Source organism: Anneissia japonica, unplaced genomic scaffold, assembly GCF_011630105.1.
Source record: "Anneissia japonica isolate Jap-2015-1 unplaced genomic scaffold, ASM1163010v1 scaffold3867_len840240_cov202, whole genome shotgun sequence".
Lineage (NCBI taxonomy): Eukaryota > Metazoa > Echinodermata > Crinoidea > Comatulida > Comatulidae > Anneissia > Anneissia japonica.
The window spans coordinates 630,557-647,804 of record NW_022715965.1 but is presented as its reverse complement, the minus strand read 5'-3'; the positions used below and the strand labels follow the sequence as shown (position 1 = coordinate 647,804).

Sequence of the window (17,248 nt, the reverse complement as noted above, 5' to 3'; positions counted from 1 at the left end):
TTTGTCAACGCCTTAATATGTAACACACCTACCCTCCAACCCAAATGAATATGTACATTATACAAATCTTACAATAAATATTCTCATATAAATATGCTCTCCTTGTGTTTCAGCTAGAGGGCTGAAATACAAGTTGCTGTACATTTATCAAAAAGGAAGCATGAGGATTGGCTCCGGATGCAGATTAACACCCGGACTACTCATGCAAATTCACCAATGAGGTCCTCCAACAGAACAAAACCAGTAGTGTTGATTGGACAAAAATGAGGGCGCCATTTAACAAATACAGTAATCTTTAAATGAAATGGTTGCTTGATATAAACGAGGGTGCTATTTAAAATATTCAAATCATTTCAATGATCTATTAAACGCAAAAAACGAGGCAAAATGCCACAGTAAAATATACAAACATGCATATTATTTATATTTATAATAAAAAATATTAAATATACGGAAAAAAATTAATACACACATCAATCACTATTTTATAATGCATAGTATAATGTTAATATTGTTGAATTTTATTAAAATATTAATACAGTATTTCGTGTTAATGTAAGGTGTAAAATTAAAATCTGGAATTATTAAGTAGATATTTGGAGCCAAAAATATACTGGAAGGATAACTAGCCATAAGTACATACTGTATAAATGAACTAAGCAAAAGAGGTATTGCGCTAGGAAAAACCATCGTTAACTACCGTAGTTTAGTTCAGTTGGCAAATTGTGGTAGCAGCCGTCCAAACGTCGCTGGTTCAATTCACACTCTCTTTACCATATTAATTAGCAAATAATTTTTACTAATGTTCACCGGAAAAACACAACATTACTTCACGTGTCTCCATTGTAACGTCTTTGACTGTTCACGTCACTTGTGAAGCTCCCTGACGAGAGCCCCTGTGAGCTTGTATACTTTGGCATAATATCCATCGTCCGTTTCAGCTCACTATACGACCAATGAAGTTGCTTCACTTCATTGCTATGCCGATCTTTTGTCTCATTCAATTCTTGTAAGAGGTGATCATTAGTTGTTACCAAAGATCTAAAAGGGAATGGATTATTTTGCCATTAAATAGTGTACATACCCAATGTCACATGGTATTAAATCCACCATTCAACTGACAGGAATCTACTTAAGTGCGTTATACTAAGCAGTTACTATAGTTGCATGTCATACACTAATGGAAATTATTATATGAAGGTTAGATTAAAGTATGAAAAGCATTCCTGAGGGTCTACAAAAATATACAAAATATGAGCTTACTTGTGACTCTCTTGCAGCATATTGGCTAGTTCTTGCAGCTGTGCGTAATGTTTAAGCTGTAGTCTCATCTTATCTATTTCCCTCTGTAACGTTTCATTCTCATCCTCCAGAACACCTATTTTATAACAATGATAAAAAGTATGTATTGGAACATGATGTACCTGTCCAGTGGCATTCTGGGGCAGATTTCGGAAGGGGAACAGTGGGTGTGTGTCCGTTCCGTTTTGCCACTGCCGTCTCTTTTTTTGAATTACAAAATGGTGTACAAATACTCAGTATGTTACAATATTTCATAACAGCATATACTGTACACGAATCATACGACTATTGAATAACAGTTTACAGTAATGATCGCGGGCAGTGCACTTTTTGCCTGCACTTTGCAGACGGGCATTGTACTCCACATCCACCAACTGCCTACGCGAGCAAAGCCAGCCTGCGGTAAAGATTTTAGAAAATAACTCGCAGTCTGGACTAAGCACACGATATACAAGGTCTTTTTGTATAAAAACATTCTTGGTTCATTTGTAACCCATAGCTTACAATTTCTGATAGGCCTATAAGGTAAATTTGTATTACAATTATCAACATGATCATCCATCATCAGTTAATGATATTAATCCTACAAGACAAATTACATCTAGTTGTGTATAAGAGACAGATACATGTCAATACATGCAGGTAGATCAATACATAGGTATGCATAAAATGATCATACTGTAGAGCCGAACATAATTGTTACATACAGTTTATGTTTACACTGTCGTTTTGTGGGATCTTAGCAACCATTTCAAAGGGGTGGGGCTTAGCGAGAAAGGGCCATCAAAACTTTGTGAACTCACTTATGTGTTTGGTTTGTAGTTCGGATGATTTTACTGCTGTCTGGATTTTTGGCATCCCGGTCTCCATCGATGATACTTGCTCCTTTAGGGCCTGGTTTTCTTCCTTTGCCTGATGCAGTTTTTCTTTCAAAACATCCTTCAAAACCCAAATAACAGAAAATGTAAAGAATCTCTAATGAGTTTTTTTTTTTCCAATGTTTAGTAATTTGGCTGAATATTCACCTAACCTTGTTTCTTCTGATCTGACACAATATATTAAAATAGTGTACAGTTATAAAAGAGATAAGATATATTTCATAGCAACATGATATGGAAAAGGGCCTTAATGATTATAGAGGCTTGTACGATGAGCGGAAAAATGGGGGGAATTTCCGCCCAGACCTCTTCCTCGTCCCGCCATTGGTCACAATTCTGCATGAAGCAATCATCACCTTCTCCATCTATGCCTAAATCATTCTAATTCAACATTTAATATAAATGCAATGCAGGTTATACTCCATGCAATATGTTGGTACAGCTGGCAGATTTAAAACTGAAGCAATGTAGATAAAGTGTCTTGCTCAAGGATACAGGTGAAATGAACAGTGAAGGATTTAAACCCCAACCTTGAGGTTAGGAAAACCAAACCATTTCCACTGTGCCATACCGCTTCCATCTTGTGATTAATACTCCTGGGTAAAAAGAGAAAAACAAAGACATTAAGTGTCCTAATGAGAAGAGATGAAAACACTGTTTCTCACCATATCATCCTGTGCCAGTTGAAGGGCAGTTTGCAGACCTTCATGGTTCATCTGATTCTGCGAGCTCTCCTTAGCACTGGTGGTAAGCTGTCCTCTAAGACTGACATTCTCTTGCGCAAACTTAGCCAAGTCCTTTTGGTAGAGGTCTGCTTTCTGTTGGCTTTCTGCTGTCACATCCGACACAAAGTTTGATAGCATTGTCCTTGCTTGACCTATACAGTAAATATTTTTATTAACTTCTTACTAATAAACATATTGTTCTCATTGGGATTCGAACCCAAGATTACTGTTCAACACCATGATTTTTTTTTATGATTAAAACAATTCCACTAAGCCTAACCCTATAAAAAATCATACTTTAATAATGTACTGTATTATAAATTCTACATCTTTTATCTAATATATTAAATAATAACAATAATATCTACCTTGGAATTTTTTATGTTTGTGAAGAGATTTTGATCCATTCCAATATCTATCAACAAGATTTAGGAATTTGGTGAGAAACTCTTCAGAAACTGGATCTACAGAGCCATCTTTATCAGAAGATAATGAAGTTACTTGCGCAGGCATTTCTTTCTGTGGGTAAAGTAAATGATTGATAAATATTGATATACAAAATATGCAAAATGGTGATACATCATGATTTTCCCCCATTTTAGTTTGGGGAGAGGGAGGGGTGAAGTAGCACAACATCTTGAATTGTTAAAATATTTTCTGCTCCTATTTTCATGGGGGGGGAGGGGGAGGGTGATGATCAAGTTACTTGCGCAGGCATTTTTTTCTGTGGGTAAAGTAAATGATTGATAAATATTGATATACAAAATATGCAAAATGGTGATACACCATGATTTTTCCCCATTTTAGTTGGGGGAGAGGGAGGGGTGAAGTAGCACAACATCTTGAATTGTTAAAATATTTTCTGCTCCTATTTTCATGAATTTTGATGATCATGATCATTTTATTGTAGTGTATACATTGTTCCCAATATCAATAAAATAAATAAGATAACAAAATAATGAGATTCATCCAGAAAAAGTTTGGACTTTTTAATGCTGTATGCTTAAGTTCTTGATACCACCCAGGTATAAAAAACTGATGTGCCTCACTGCCTTCAGTATAACCTGGAATATAAAAATTATGTAATATTTTTTTTTGAAAATCAGAAAATATTTGTGCAGTAAGCATATTTGTTGTTCTGTTACACAAATTCAGCACAAGGTGAGGTTGCGATACAGTAGCTAAGGAGGATATGAATGCACATGACCACTCAATAATAATGAATTTAGGATCCGATTAAAGGCTTACACTTTCACATGAAGACGCAGGTGCTGGTTTGTAGTATGTTTCACTTTGCCCTGTAAGCTGTCTGCTCTCTGTTGGCCTACGTTGCGGAGTTGCCATAGCCGACTCTGATGTGTACCCCTCTTGTGTTGTTTTGATTTGGTTGGTGGTTGCTCTTGAGCCAGAAATACCCAGATGACTGGAATCAGTTTCTGCAGACACTCATGAGTGGTAGATAATGATACATTTTCAAGAAGCATTTACAAATATATACAGTATGAGGACGATTTCATTGTCAATAAGCATTATAAGATGTTTCTAGGATAAATACATTTTCAGAATGACATTAATGAATTTACCAGGATTAGAATTTTGAGAATCATTAATGTACCAAGAAGATTAAATTTTCATGATGCATTATTGAATGTACCAGTACCAGAATAATTAAATTTTCATGATGCATTACTGAATGTACCAGAATAATTAAATTTTCATGATGCATTAATGAATGTTCCAGGATGATTACATTCTCATGATGCATTAATAAATGTACCAGTTTCATCTAATTAATTTGAGAAATAATAACCCAATTTATGTAATACTCACTAGGATTTGGGGTGAAATATCCAACCGACTTGTAAGAAGAGTAAGCATCTGTTTCATCAGTGAACCTTAAGTTGGGATCTCCTAGTTCTGTTCCTCTTGGCCGGACACCATCCTGGAATTGCACTCTGGTGCGCCCTCTAGTAGGACTATGAGGTCTAATCGTCTGCTGTGTATGACCTTTGACAATTTGAATAAAGATAAGTAATGAAAATCAACTGCTCTTGAATGCTATAATGCACGTCATCATGTTGTTGTTCATTCCGTAATTTACATAACATCAAAATAGCAATTACCAGGATAACCCATAAAATCACAGGGCTAAATGAATACAACATGTAAATACCTAATTCATATAATTCATTAAAAAACGTCTTGCTTTTACCTACAACAGGGAGTTTTGAATACAAATAGGCATCATCAAACCCTGGAGCTTGGTTGCGATGACCTGTTTCTCCGTAGCCACTGTATGCCACCTCTCTATCTTGAGGATCTCCATCAACATCGTGCATGTCCCTCATTTGTGTTACAAGGTTTGCGCGGCGTGATGGGGATGGGTGAGTAGAGTACTCGTCATATCGTGAAAGGCTAGGGTGAGTTTCTACTGGTTCAACATCAGTTTCCTGACTGATTTTCACACCTACAGAGATATGATTAGCGTTAGGGGTCGTTCACAATTATCAACATTTTCAAGTGTACAAACAGTACTCCTTTTCGATACCCCCTCCCTCCCCTCTGAAAGTTTACAAAAAAATGTTGGTTTTGCAAAACCATTCTCCATTATTTTGTGAAGTCAACTGAAGTAATGTACTTGGTTGCTTATTATATTTATGGTAACATTATAATTTTACCATTATTTTACATGTTGTATATTATTTTGAATCAACATTTGTATGCATATGTAAAAGTGTACAAATTTGTCTACCCCTTCCCTCTGTCATACTGCTTGTACACTTGTCAAAATGTTGATAACGTTAAACGACCACTTAGACTGTTCGAAATGTAAAATAATTTATACTAATATAATTTAGGCTCCTCTTTGTAGTACAGTATATTTCAATGCATGTGTATATATCATCTACATAGTTTTGACTGGACTGCATTGTACCTGCACTGTGATCTCGTTCATGGTGTTCAACAGATGGGGCTGCAACTGCTGATCCAGACAGCACTCTGGGTCGTCTTAGGTCACCGCCAGTCCTTGCAATCATGTCAAGGAGCTCAGAATCGTCGTCCTCTACAACTAAAAAAGATGTTTAAAAAAATAGTTATAATCACCATCTTCTTCATCATCATAATTATCCTCCTTCTCATAATAAACCTCCTGAAAGTCATCATTCTCCTCATCATCCTTCTCACCATCATTCTCCTCATCATCATCATCATTATCATCATCATAATAATTATCGTCATCACTTTCACCCTCATTATCGTCATCTTCATCGCTCTCCTTATTGTTATTGTCGTCGTCATCACCCCAAAACAATCATTCAGTTGTCTGGTGACTAACCTGATGTCCTCTTTGCCATCCCTCTTACATACTCTGCTCTTGGTTGGTATAACCTCTGACCTTTCATTACAGCTTTCTCTTCTTGAGCATGCTCTGTCAACTCATTAGCCTGAAAGTATAAACAATAAGCATTCAGGCCAAGACCCCACTAAATGTTAGATAATTAAAACAATTAGTGCCATTTATATACATCTGCCACTGATCCACTCAATCACATTAAATACACACAGCTCCACCGTCAACATACTACTGTATTGCCTGTGATGTGATGATTTTTTTTTGTTGATTTAGCCACAGATTATATCTTTAATCTTCAGAAGGTAAACAAATATGAACACACCCGTAAACATTGTAATCACCACATCTGAAAATTGCTTACTCACCTGCTCGGAATTAAAGTGGAGCAATGCTGCTTTCCTTTCGCTATCACGTACAGAGCGGTCATCTGGTCAAATGAAGAAATTGTACATAAAAAAAAAATTCTATCACGTTTCTTACAGAGCGGTCATTACAAATAAATTGTATATTGACAAAAATATTACAAAGCACACAGGATTGTTTATTACTAATCAATAATTTTTGTTTTTACAAAAATAGTAAATCATTGATAGCTAGCTTGTTAGTATTTGAAACCTAACCTCCTAGGTCATTGTTCAACAAAAGCATCCATAAAAAAAACCATAAAATAGATTACAAAATACAACATATATACTGTACATCAGATGTTGTTATTTTCCCATTTTCAATGTTCAAACAACAATTTTTAACAATTTTGTGAATGTTTCTGCCTGAGAAAGCCCCGAAATCGTAAAGTTTGAAAGCTGATTTCTCAAATACAGTTCTTTAAACATTTGTATGTTTAAACTCCTATTTAAACTTCATAACAAAATGTTGGATTTTAAATGATTCTTTTACCATTTTATTGCTCTCATTTTACTGTTTAACCCAGTATTAATTACTAAAAATTTTTTTGCGAGGAGTGACTGGTTTGGCTTGTCTTTGTCATAAATACTTTCATTAAACATTAACTGTTTGTCAGCAAACCTAAATTATCAAGGGTTGGCAGACGATTGTTGACATTGTGAACAAAGGATTTAACCACGACAGTTATAACCAAGCCCTGTAAAAGGGATTCATAGAATAGCAGCTGCCACAGGCAGCTGATGAGGGATGATAAACCCCTTTGTTGTTGTTTGTAACTGTGTCATTTTTAGAAACATAATTAATGAAAATACCAGCAGTATAAAGAAATTATAAATAAATTTATAATTTTAAAATATGAAAATAATATTTAAATATAAAGCTTTGTCCACTCTCAAGTTAATGTGATAAATTTGTGTCATTTGCTCATATTATGGGCATGATATCATATCAGTATCAGACCCATATATGGGCATGAAATCATATCACACCCATATATGGGCATATCATATTACACCAATATAAGGACAATATGATGTCATACCACACCCAAATATGAACAATCACAAATCCGTTTGATTTGCTCATGTTATGGAAGTGAAGATGTCATCTCATTCTCACACATGTATGGGCATGATAATGTCATACCACACTCATATATGGGCATGATATCATATCACACCTATATATAAGGACATAATGATGTCATACTACACCCAAATAAGAACAATCACAAATCTGTTTAATTTGCTCATGTTAAGGAAATGATGATGTCATATCTCACACATATATGGGCATGATTATGTCATACCACACCCATATATGGGCATGATATCATATCACACCCATATAAGGACATAATGATGTCATACCACACCCAAATATGGACAATCACAAATCTACTTGATTTGCTCATATTATGGGTATGATAATGTCATATCCCATTCATATATGGGCATGATGATGGATCAATATCACACCCATAAAAGGACATAATAATGTCATATCACAACCATAGGACATAATGATGTCATATCACACACAAATATGGACAATCACAGGTATTTGCTACATAAAACTTAATAGCGCGGACAGCACTTAAATTTAATTTTACCTAGTTTCCGGAGGTTAGGCAGCATGTGCACTACAAAAAGTCTGTAGCCTGGTTCATTCTTAGTGACTGGGTTGAGTCTAAGATCTAATATGGGTATATTTGCTACATAAAATTTAATAGTGCGTACAGCACTTAAAGTTCATTTTACCTAGTTTCCGGAGGTTAGGCAGCATGTGCACTACAAAAAGTCTGTAGTCTGGTTCATTCTTAGTGACTGGATTGAGTCTAAGATCTAATATGGGTATATTTGCTACATAAAACTTAATAGTGCAGACAGCACTTAAAATTCATTTTACCTAGTTTCCGGAGGTTAGGCAGCATGTGCACTACAAAAAGTCTGTAGTCTGGTTCATTCTTAGTGACTGGATTGAGTCTAAGATCTAATATGGGTATATTTACTACATAAAACTTAATAGTGCGGACAGCACTTAAAATTAATTTTACCTTGTTTCCGGAGGTTAGGTAGCATGTGCACTACAAAACGTCTGTAGTCTGGTTCGTTTTTAGTGACTGGATTGAGTCTAAGATCTAATATGGGTATATTTTCTACATAAAACTTAATAGCGCGGACAGCACTTAAAATTCATTTTACCTAGTTTCCGTAGGTTAGGCAGCATGTGCACTACAAAAAGTCTGTAGTCTGGTTCATTCTTAGTGACTGGATTGAGTCTAAGATCTAACTCCTGCAGGTTGCTGTTGTGTCGTAGCTGGAATAAATCCTTTAAACTGGATATATTATTATAATATCTAAGAAAGCCTTAGCTAAGAAAACAAGATTAAATCAATAGCAGATCAATATCAAATCAATAGCAAATCAATATCAAATCAATAAGGGTCCACACATAGTATTCATTCTCTAAAGAACTACTGTACCACTGCTTTCTGCACTATTTCAGGTCATCAAATTGCAAATACTGTAATGTATTTGAACAATTACAATAAAATTACAATACATAAATGTATCCATTAAAAATTAATTAACTAATTAATTAATGAATAACTTTACATGTCCAATCCTAATTATTCTACCTGCATGCTACAGATGACGGAGAAAATGATACAAATTACTATACAGTATTATTTTTAACTAAAAGTGAAATATAATATAGATTTGAAAAAAAAGGAGTCTAATCTATGATGACAACTTTAGTGAATATCAGTTAGGAGTGAGTTTGTTAGGTTGAAATTTTGTGAGGGTGAGAGTTTGTTAGGGGATGATATTGTTAAACCACGATCACAATCACTCATGTACAGAGAGTAAACTACCACCACCAACTTCATACCTGCAACATCCACCAATAAATATCACCATCATTACATTATCCTAATCACTACCACACAGTGGTGGTGCCAGCAGGGGGGCAGGAGAAATTTTCCCCTTTGGACAGCCCTAGACCACCATTGTCCAACGAACAGATCAAAAAAATAATAATTTTCCTATCAAAATAACCTTATTATGATTGCCAATCCTTATATTATGGTCTAAAAGCACAGTTGGACCATATTAAGCCATGAAAACTCTCCCAGTGAACCCTACCAGAGATTTTTTTTATTCCTGGCGGTCGACTAAAGCTTTGTAAGCTCCTTGGTTGGGACCCCTTCATCAGACACGTCGGACCCCTCGTCGGGAAATTTCTGGCGCCACCACTGCTACCACACTGGAAAAAAAAGGATACAAGTTGAGTGTTTCAAGCATGGTCAGATGGTCTAGCCCATCTAGACTTATTAGCGAATTCCTTGACAGGTCAAGATTTTTAAGTCTTTCAAAGCTGTGCAATGCAGTTCCAAGGTAATTAATCTTTTCATGATAACTTCCAGGCAATGACAATGACCGTACATCACCTGCAAAAAAAAGTAAATAAATAAAATAGAAGTAAAATAAATATTTCTTATAGGCCTAGGGGCCTAGGCTGCCCTAGATCTAGCTTAATTAAGCAGGGAGGTATAAACGCGTTACTACTACAGTACTATATATTGGCCTGCCTAGCTAGGCTCCAGTAGTATAGGCCTAGCCAAAGAGTTGTTGTCATACTTATTACTAACAACTCCATGGCTGATGGTAGGCATGGCACATAGGCATAATAGGCATAGCCTACTAGGGCCGCCCTAGGCCTCCTCTCTGGCGAGGCTAGCTAGGCTATGCCTAGCTATGATGAAAACCGTTACTGTGGCGCACGTATTATGATTTCTGATAGCAAAATTCACAATAAAATAAATGACATTGTTGTCTATAATAATTTGTAACGTGAGTTTAACTTACCAAGATTTTCATAGTTTAAATCTACTCTTTCTCTAACCCAACTTTCACTTGCCTCGACCGCCATTTTTTCAAAGTTACAATATTACAGATTCGACCACTTCATATCGAGGGGTCTCTGAATAAAAACAAAAACTCGGCTTTTGCACATTAATTGCTGTAGGTCTAATTGTTATACACAACAATAATTAATATTCAGATTTTATTATTTTATATTTTATTGGGTTGTTACATCTTTAATTATTAAAGTTATATGACTAATATAAATAATGTGCTAATGGCAACTAGGTTCTCAGATAATGGATTAGTCATCATAAATCAGGGATTCCCTCTTTTTGTTGTTGATTGACACCGCAGATATCAGATATACACACGACATCTGTATAGTTAAGAACAGAATCAATGATAGTACAGTAGAGGACTACGTACCCACGTGGTCGTGTATATATCCTACACTAGTCCATACCCAATGACGTAATACATTACAAAACAACAGAAGATTGCGTGAACGAAACGGTTTCGACAAACTAATAAAAAAGTAAGGTAGGCCTAGGCTTAAGCCTGGTATTTTCGCTAATACTGATACTGATACTTTATTTCAAAATAACAAACTGCCTCAGGAATAATTTTTTATGTGCATAGCTTATGTCAACGCTAAAAAAAATGCGGCCTACTCTAGGCCTAGAGTTCTGATGATGCCTTCGCGGCAGGGCCCAGGCAACGCTATGATAGTATGCGGAGACTAATCACTCTTACATAAAGGCCTAGCCTGGCGTATATCTAGGACCTCTGCAAGGCTTTACCTAGAACTAGCTAAAATACCAGGCTTTCATCTAGAAGACATAATAGTATTCTAGCCCTAGACTACGATATATAATAGGCGTATCTATATATGTTTAATCATGATGGATCATTTATTTGAACTTTTTTCATATGTACCCACACAGGTGATTTTCTGTAGAACTAGAAGAACGATTCCTCAACCTAATCAACAATGAATATTCTACCAAAAAAAAGGTAAAAGCATGGCTGACATATACAATAACCAATGTGTTCTCTTTGTCAGATCATCAATTTGAAAATTTATAAAAGAATACAGTATTATTTATTTTTCCTTACTTAAGTTACGATGTAGTTTGTTTGTAAATATAAATCTTATCGTTCCAGTTAACAAGTATGCCATTATTGTATTTAACTCTATATTATAATGTGTATTTTTATTTTAATATTAGTTGGCATGTTCTAAAAAAAGAAAATATAGAGAGAGTTAGGCGAGATGAGGCCAAGGCTGCGGAGGAAGAAAAACAAAAGCAAGCACGAATTGCACTTGCAGTGAGTAGTCAGTGATCGGTTAGCTGATTTCTATAATTTTTTTCTAAATAAATTTAATGAATAATGATAATACAGTACATTATTTTGGTATCATAGTGTATTACTGTATGTATTTTATATAACAAGATAAAAAATAAAATATTTCAATATTTTAGAAATAGTAAACATAGAAAATGTATATTGATGAGCTAAACTATCATAGCTAAGTTGCATATTCACAAGCTAATGCATATTGATGAACTAAACTTAAAAGCTAAATTGCATTCATGAACTAAAATGCACTATGAGAAAACAGAATAAGTGTTTCTGCACACTAGAAAGTCCCACATACAAATAATTATAATTACTCTATATGGGCCATTGATTGCTTTCAGGAACAAGAAGCAAGAACAGCAAGACTGCGTCAGAAGGCGAGAAAAAATTATAATGAGGCAGTGAAGCAACAAGGGCAGCAAGGAGATGACCTTGCTCTTGTTGCCATTGATGACCAGCCTAAAGGGCACATAAACTTCTTCAAAGATATTCAAGAAGGGGTAAGCTTTATTTGTCTATTTGTCATCATCATAATTATCAACATCATCATCATCAAAATTATCAACATCATTATAATTATCATCGTCAAAATTTCTGTTACTCTGTCAATGTTATTTGTTTCATTTACATAATATTATTATAATTATAATGATTTTTGCAATAAAATTTTATAGAAAAAAATTGGAGGAGTAAATGCTGATCACGAAGCAGAAAAACAGGCTGAAAAAATCAACTATGAAAAGAAGATTGGACTATTGACCTACCTAGGTCAAAGTTCAGCAGAAGCGCAAACAGTAAAACCTTGGTACCAGGAAAGTAAACGCAAGCTAGCCAAGGCAAATGATAAGCTTACTACAGAAACTAGGTAAAAATGATGATGATATGATAATGATGATGATATGATAATGATGATGTTGTGAAAGGAGTGGTGGTGTTGCAGTTGATGATATAATAATATGGTTTTGGTTACAATGGCGCTGTTGACAATACTAATTTGTTACTGGATATCAATGATGGGTGGTCATATTGTAATACTGTTTTAAGGTGATCATCACAGCACCTATGTGATACTTAAGCAAAATATCAGAGATAAAAACGAGGGGATGCTGACGGGGTGTAAATTGTAATTGAAAGGCTAGATGATTGAGCTGGCACTACATGGCAAAATAAGGTGCGATTATTAAAACTACTTGCACAGCTTTTTTTTTTGCCCAGCAAGTTTCTTGAGGGGCACCTGAAGAAGGTGCCCCTGATGAGCCCTGTTTCTCACCCCTCCCGTCCTCCTATTGATACAACACTGCTTGTAGTGTTACTCTTTTAACATCATAAATGAAAGCATCATTTTCAATTCTAGTAGTCACTTCATTGATTTGTTTTTATATTGAAACAGCTCAGTTGATGTTAAACGGAAAAAACTACTGGACCCAATGGAGGAAATGAACCAGTATCTTAGCAAGAAGTCAGTTAGTCAATCAGGCCTAAAGATGGCGCCAGACAGACTGAAGCCAAGTGTAGTCCAACCAAGTTCGAACACTGCATCAAAAGTGAGGAACCATTGTATCAGTTTCAGCCATATTGAATACCAACTTGTATAACTGAAGTAGTATATATTGTCCCCATGCTCCATTAGCATTTGAGTACTTGAGTCCTCCGACACAGGGACAGATCCAGAGAAAAAATAAGGGTGGGGCGGGGGCCATGCGATGTGTGAAGTACCGAGCGAGGTGTTTGAGATTTTTGCTTAGGAGTGCTTAACCATAGACACTGCTGGTACATGAAATTTAAATCTAAATTAGCGTGTTTTGGAGTAGGACGACAGTACCAGGCTCCCCTCTTTCTCTATTCTTTCCCTCTTTATTTTTAGATGGGCCCTAGCCCCAATTTTGCCAATACACTACTAATACAGTACTTTTATGTTTTTTTACAATGGAGCCTTTCCATAGAGAATGGAATAATTAGTCTAAATCTATAATTATAAAAAATGTTAAGAATTTAAATAGAGTTGTAAACGATTTTTGTCAGAGGAAAGCTCCGGTTCTGCAGTAGATGTACTCCACTGACTTCTTTTTGTTACACCTCGCACGCTCACAAACAACCGTAACTCCCGTACTATACTCACCACAACATTAACAGTAGAAACTCCAAACAATATTTCCGGGTCTGGTTAGCCGGTATATTGGCTAATTTATTTAAACCCACAACAAAGTAATGCACATGAGCTAGAACAAATCACGATGGCCGCTCTGGGTAATACTCTAGGTAAACTGACGCTGTGCACAGCTACGCCTGCGTGCACATTCCTAAGGACACTTCCGCTTGGATGGAGGGGGGGGGGGGTGGCAACTTCATTACAGAGCAATAACTATCTCATATTCGATGGTGTTTTGTATCAAGAGGTTTAATAGGGTTAAGGGCAAACATCATTCCAACAATATTATACCTAATAATCTGTATTTTCATCCTATTTTTCTGCCTCTGCACAACCAGTTTTTACATTTCTTATGACCACTCTAAAGTTGTAGCATCTTTATCTTCTTTAGGTAGAACAACCTTCCAGGACTAATGATGATGCTATTAACAGAAGGCACCACTGCCGAAAAGAAGATAATAAAAGACATAAGAAACATGGAAAGTACAAAAGTGTTGAGGACTCAGATTCAGAAAAGAATAAGAAACACAAGAGACACAAATCAAAACACAAAAAGAAACTCAAGAAACATCACAGGAAACATAGACATCAAAGTCATTCTTCATCAAGCTCAAACAGTGAGGACTCTGGCAACACTCCTAATACCACAAGTAACACTTCAATTGAGAAACTCAGAGCAGAGCGTTTGAAGAGAGAGACTGCAGAGCGAGCTAAAACAGAAAGATTGCTATCTGGCAACACCGAGGAAACATCAACATCTCCTATGAGTATTCCAGAGAAAGTGGAAAGCACTAGAGGACGATACAATTCTCAATTCCATCCGGAACTGGCAAGGAAACGGCATGACCGAAAAAACTTCTATGTATGATAAATAATAGACTAGTGCGATTTTATATTTACGTTGGTACATCCTGCAAAGGTCCTAATGGTCCGTAAGCACAGGGTAACGGGGGCTGTATGAACCAGTACACCGGGTAATCCCCTACTCGTTTCAAAAGATTCACTTGGTTCTTTAAAGTGCACATGAGCCAATTGTTTACACTAAGCCTACGGTTTATAGTCCTTTACTGAGAAGACATGTTCCACCTCAAGAACCACAGGCAAGCGTGGCCCCTGCCGTAACTGCTCGGCCATTCGGGCTTTCTTGCATACCTCAACAAATGCACTGTGTGCCCGAAAGTCATATTAATGTACAAATCTCTAGTGCTGAATGTCTCTCTATTAAATGTGCAGGTTTTTATATTATTATTTGGTACATGTTGAAAATCAAGAAGGAAGTGCTGATCAGGAGCCTGGGAACCCTTTGCTGCCATGCATACCACTTAGTCAGTACACCTGGACAAATCCGCATTACTATGCACGCAGGACCAGCGACTAAGTATTCCGTTAATTACCGATTCTACAGAGTGGTGTGCGCTGGTTTCAGTGAAAATAGCAGTTGCAACTGGATAATGTTTTTAATAATATACTCAACTTGATGCACTGTTTTACAGCATTGGTCTTACAGGGACTATTTTAAGATTTTCTGCAATGGATTCAATGTAAAAATAAAAAAATAGATAATTATATTGAAATTTCAAGTCCAAGTGTGCCATTTCTTGTGAGCTAGAGGTGCCATAATCATAACTCATCATCACGACTACTGACTAAGCAAGGCTACCAATATGTTCTTGTTCAGTACAGGTATGTGTATGTACATTTACGCCGTACAGTTAAACTTTCCCAAGTCAACATTGCCCAAATCAAATAATTTCTAAGTCGGTCAAATTTTATTTCAACTCGAAAAATATTTCAGTGGCACTTCGGATTTGACTTAGACAAGTTCAACTATAGTTATTTAAGGCTGGGGCTTAGTGGAAAAATCCTTTGACAAACTTCGTTAATCTCCTTAAATGGGAAATTCAGTGTTTCAATCAAATGTTTTAAGGTTTTTCCTAGATCTGTTATTTATTGAAGTAAAGTGTTTTTAAAATTTAGAAGAATCATGTCAAATGTAAGCATACCGCTGAACATCAAAAATTAATTCTGAAGTGCTGAATCATACACTTTAAGAGCAAGAAGTGAGTAGAGTACACGCAAGTAATTTACTTTACAAATTTATTCTCCAAAAAAGAATGAATGAAAAAAAGCTAGTGAGCTAAAAATAAAGAAATAAGATATTCACTTCTACATACAAATGCAACAATATTTATTCTTATCGAGGACTCCCTATGGAATAGGTATACAGTACTACAAGTTTATAATACTGCAGTAATCTTCATTGGACTTTCAATAAAAAATGTTTTCAGGTACTGTAAATCTACAACAGGAATGATTTTATACATTACTTAAAAAACAAGTTGCTGTATGACTAGAAGAATAAACTCAGCGACAAATACCGTCACTATCATTGTTGCTTTATCATTGTTGTTTTTATTTATTTTTTGTTTTTTTTTTGGGGGGGGGGGAAAGCGACAAATACCGTCACTATCATTGTTGCTTTATCATTGTTGTTTTTATTTATTTTTTGTTTTTTTTTTGGGGGGGGGGGGAAATGTGAACTATGCTTTGTCTACCCAATCAGTTCTGTGATTTTTACACGGGCATAATGTTATATCGCAACACCACCCTATGAGCGAATTCACATGGTTGTCGCAAAACTTAAGAAATCATAATTATGTTTTAACATTAACAGCTTTGGGGGCGTTTAAAATTTTGTGGATTTAGCCAAGCCAACTTTATGAAGGAATAGCTAAGCACAAAAAAGTTATAGATATTCCCTTTAAAAAAAGATTATACCTCATTCACGCGAGATAAAATTAAAAAGAGAATGCATTGCTTAACCAAAGATATTCCTTGCAACATCTTCACACAATGAATTAGAACCTTGCTAAAAACTTGGTACGCAGGCAATTAAGCCGGGCATTCAGGGCCAATGCGGTTCTATAAGGGATGCACAACAGATCGTTTGTAATGACGATCCCTCCAGACTGCCACTGTCAATCAGCAGATGATGTCCCATCATCTGCTGATGATGGGAAGCGTAGTTGGATTTATTGTGTGACTGTCGTACGACCGCCTACCGGCTTAAAGTTACAATGCGCAACATGGTAAGCAAGCTGTGCTGTAATACCACACGCTCAGATCTATGCTAAATACCTTGGGAGTGTAACAAGCCTCTGCGATGTCCGTTTTCTTACATGGATATATTATTACAAGAG

At 35.9% G+C, this 17,248-nt stretch overlaps 2 protein-coding genes across 4 annotated transcripts; one reads left to right on the top strand and one right to left on the bottom strand.

The window, feature by feature from the left end:
- Positions 1 to 311: 311 nt before the first annotated feature.
- Positions 312 to 10,657, bottom strand: LOC117109489 (centrosomal protein of 72 kDa-like). 2 transcript variants are annotated; one of them, XM_033251853.1, is made up of 14 exons: positions 10,538 to 10,657; positions 9,954 to 10,119; positions 8,870 to 9,024; positions 6,626 to 6,687; positions 6,243 to 6,351; positions 5,841 to 5,975; positions 5,118 to 5,372; positions 4,736 to 4,912; positions 4,154 to 4,350; positions 3,274 to 3,424; positions 2,846 to 3,057; positions 2,106 to 2,241; positions 1,264 to 1,378; positions 312 to 1,041 (listed from the first exon to the last, which is right to left on the bottom strand). In XM_033251853.1, the coding sequence occupies exons 1-14, from the start codon at positions 10,599 to 10,601 to the stop codon at positions 831 to 833; spliced, it is 2,145 nt and encodes a 714-aa protein (XP_033107744.1). In that variant the 5' UTR covers positions 10,602 to 10,657; the 3' UTR covers positions 312 to 830. The 2 variants fall into 2 exon arrangements, with proteins under 2 accessions (XP_033107744.1, XP_033107745.1); XM_033251854.1 differs by having other exon boundaries at positions 4,154 to 4,341.
- Positions 10,658 to 10,982: 325 nt separating this feature from the next.
- LOC117109490 (leukocyte receptor cluster member 1 homolog) lies at positions 10,983 to 15,611 on the top strand. 2 transcript variants are annotated; one of them, XM_033251855.1, is made up of 7 exons: positions 10,983 to 11,072; positions 11,482 to 11,551; positions 11,767 to 11,866; positions 12,241 to 12,399; positions 12,574 to 12,764; positions 13,290 to 13,443; positions 14,440 to 15,611. In XM_033251855.1, the coding sequence occupies exons 2-7, from the start codon at positions 11,529 to 11,531 to the stop codon at positions 14,914 to 14,916; spliced, it is 1,104 nt and encodes a 367-aa protein (XP_033107746.1). In that variant the 5' UTR covers positions 10,983 to 11,072; positions 11,482 to 11,528; the 3' UTR covers positions 14,917 to 15,611. The 2 variants fall into 2 exon arrangements, with proteins under 2 accessions (XP_033107746.1, XP_033107747.1); XM_033251856.1 differs by having other exon boundaries at positions 11,015 to 11,077.
- Positions 15,612 to 17,248: the final 1,637 nt, after the last annotated feature.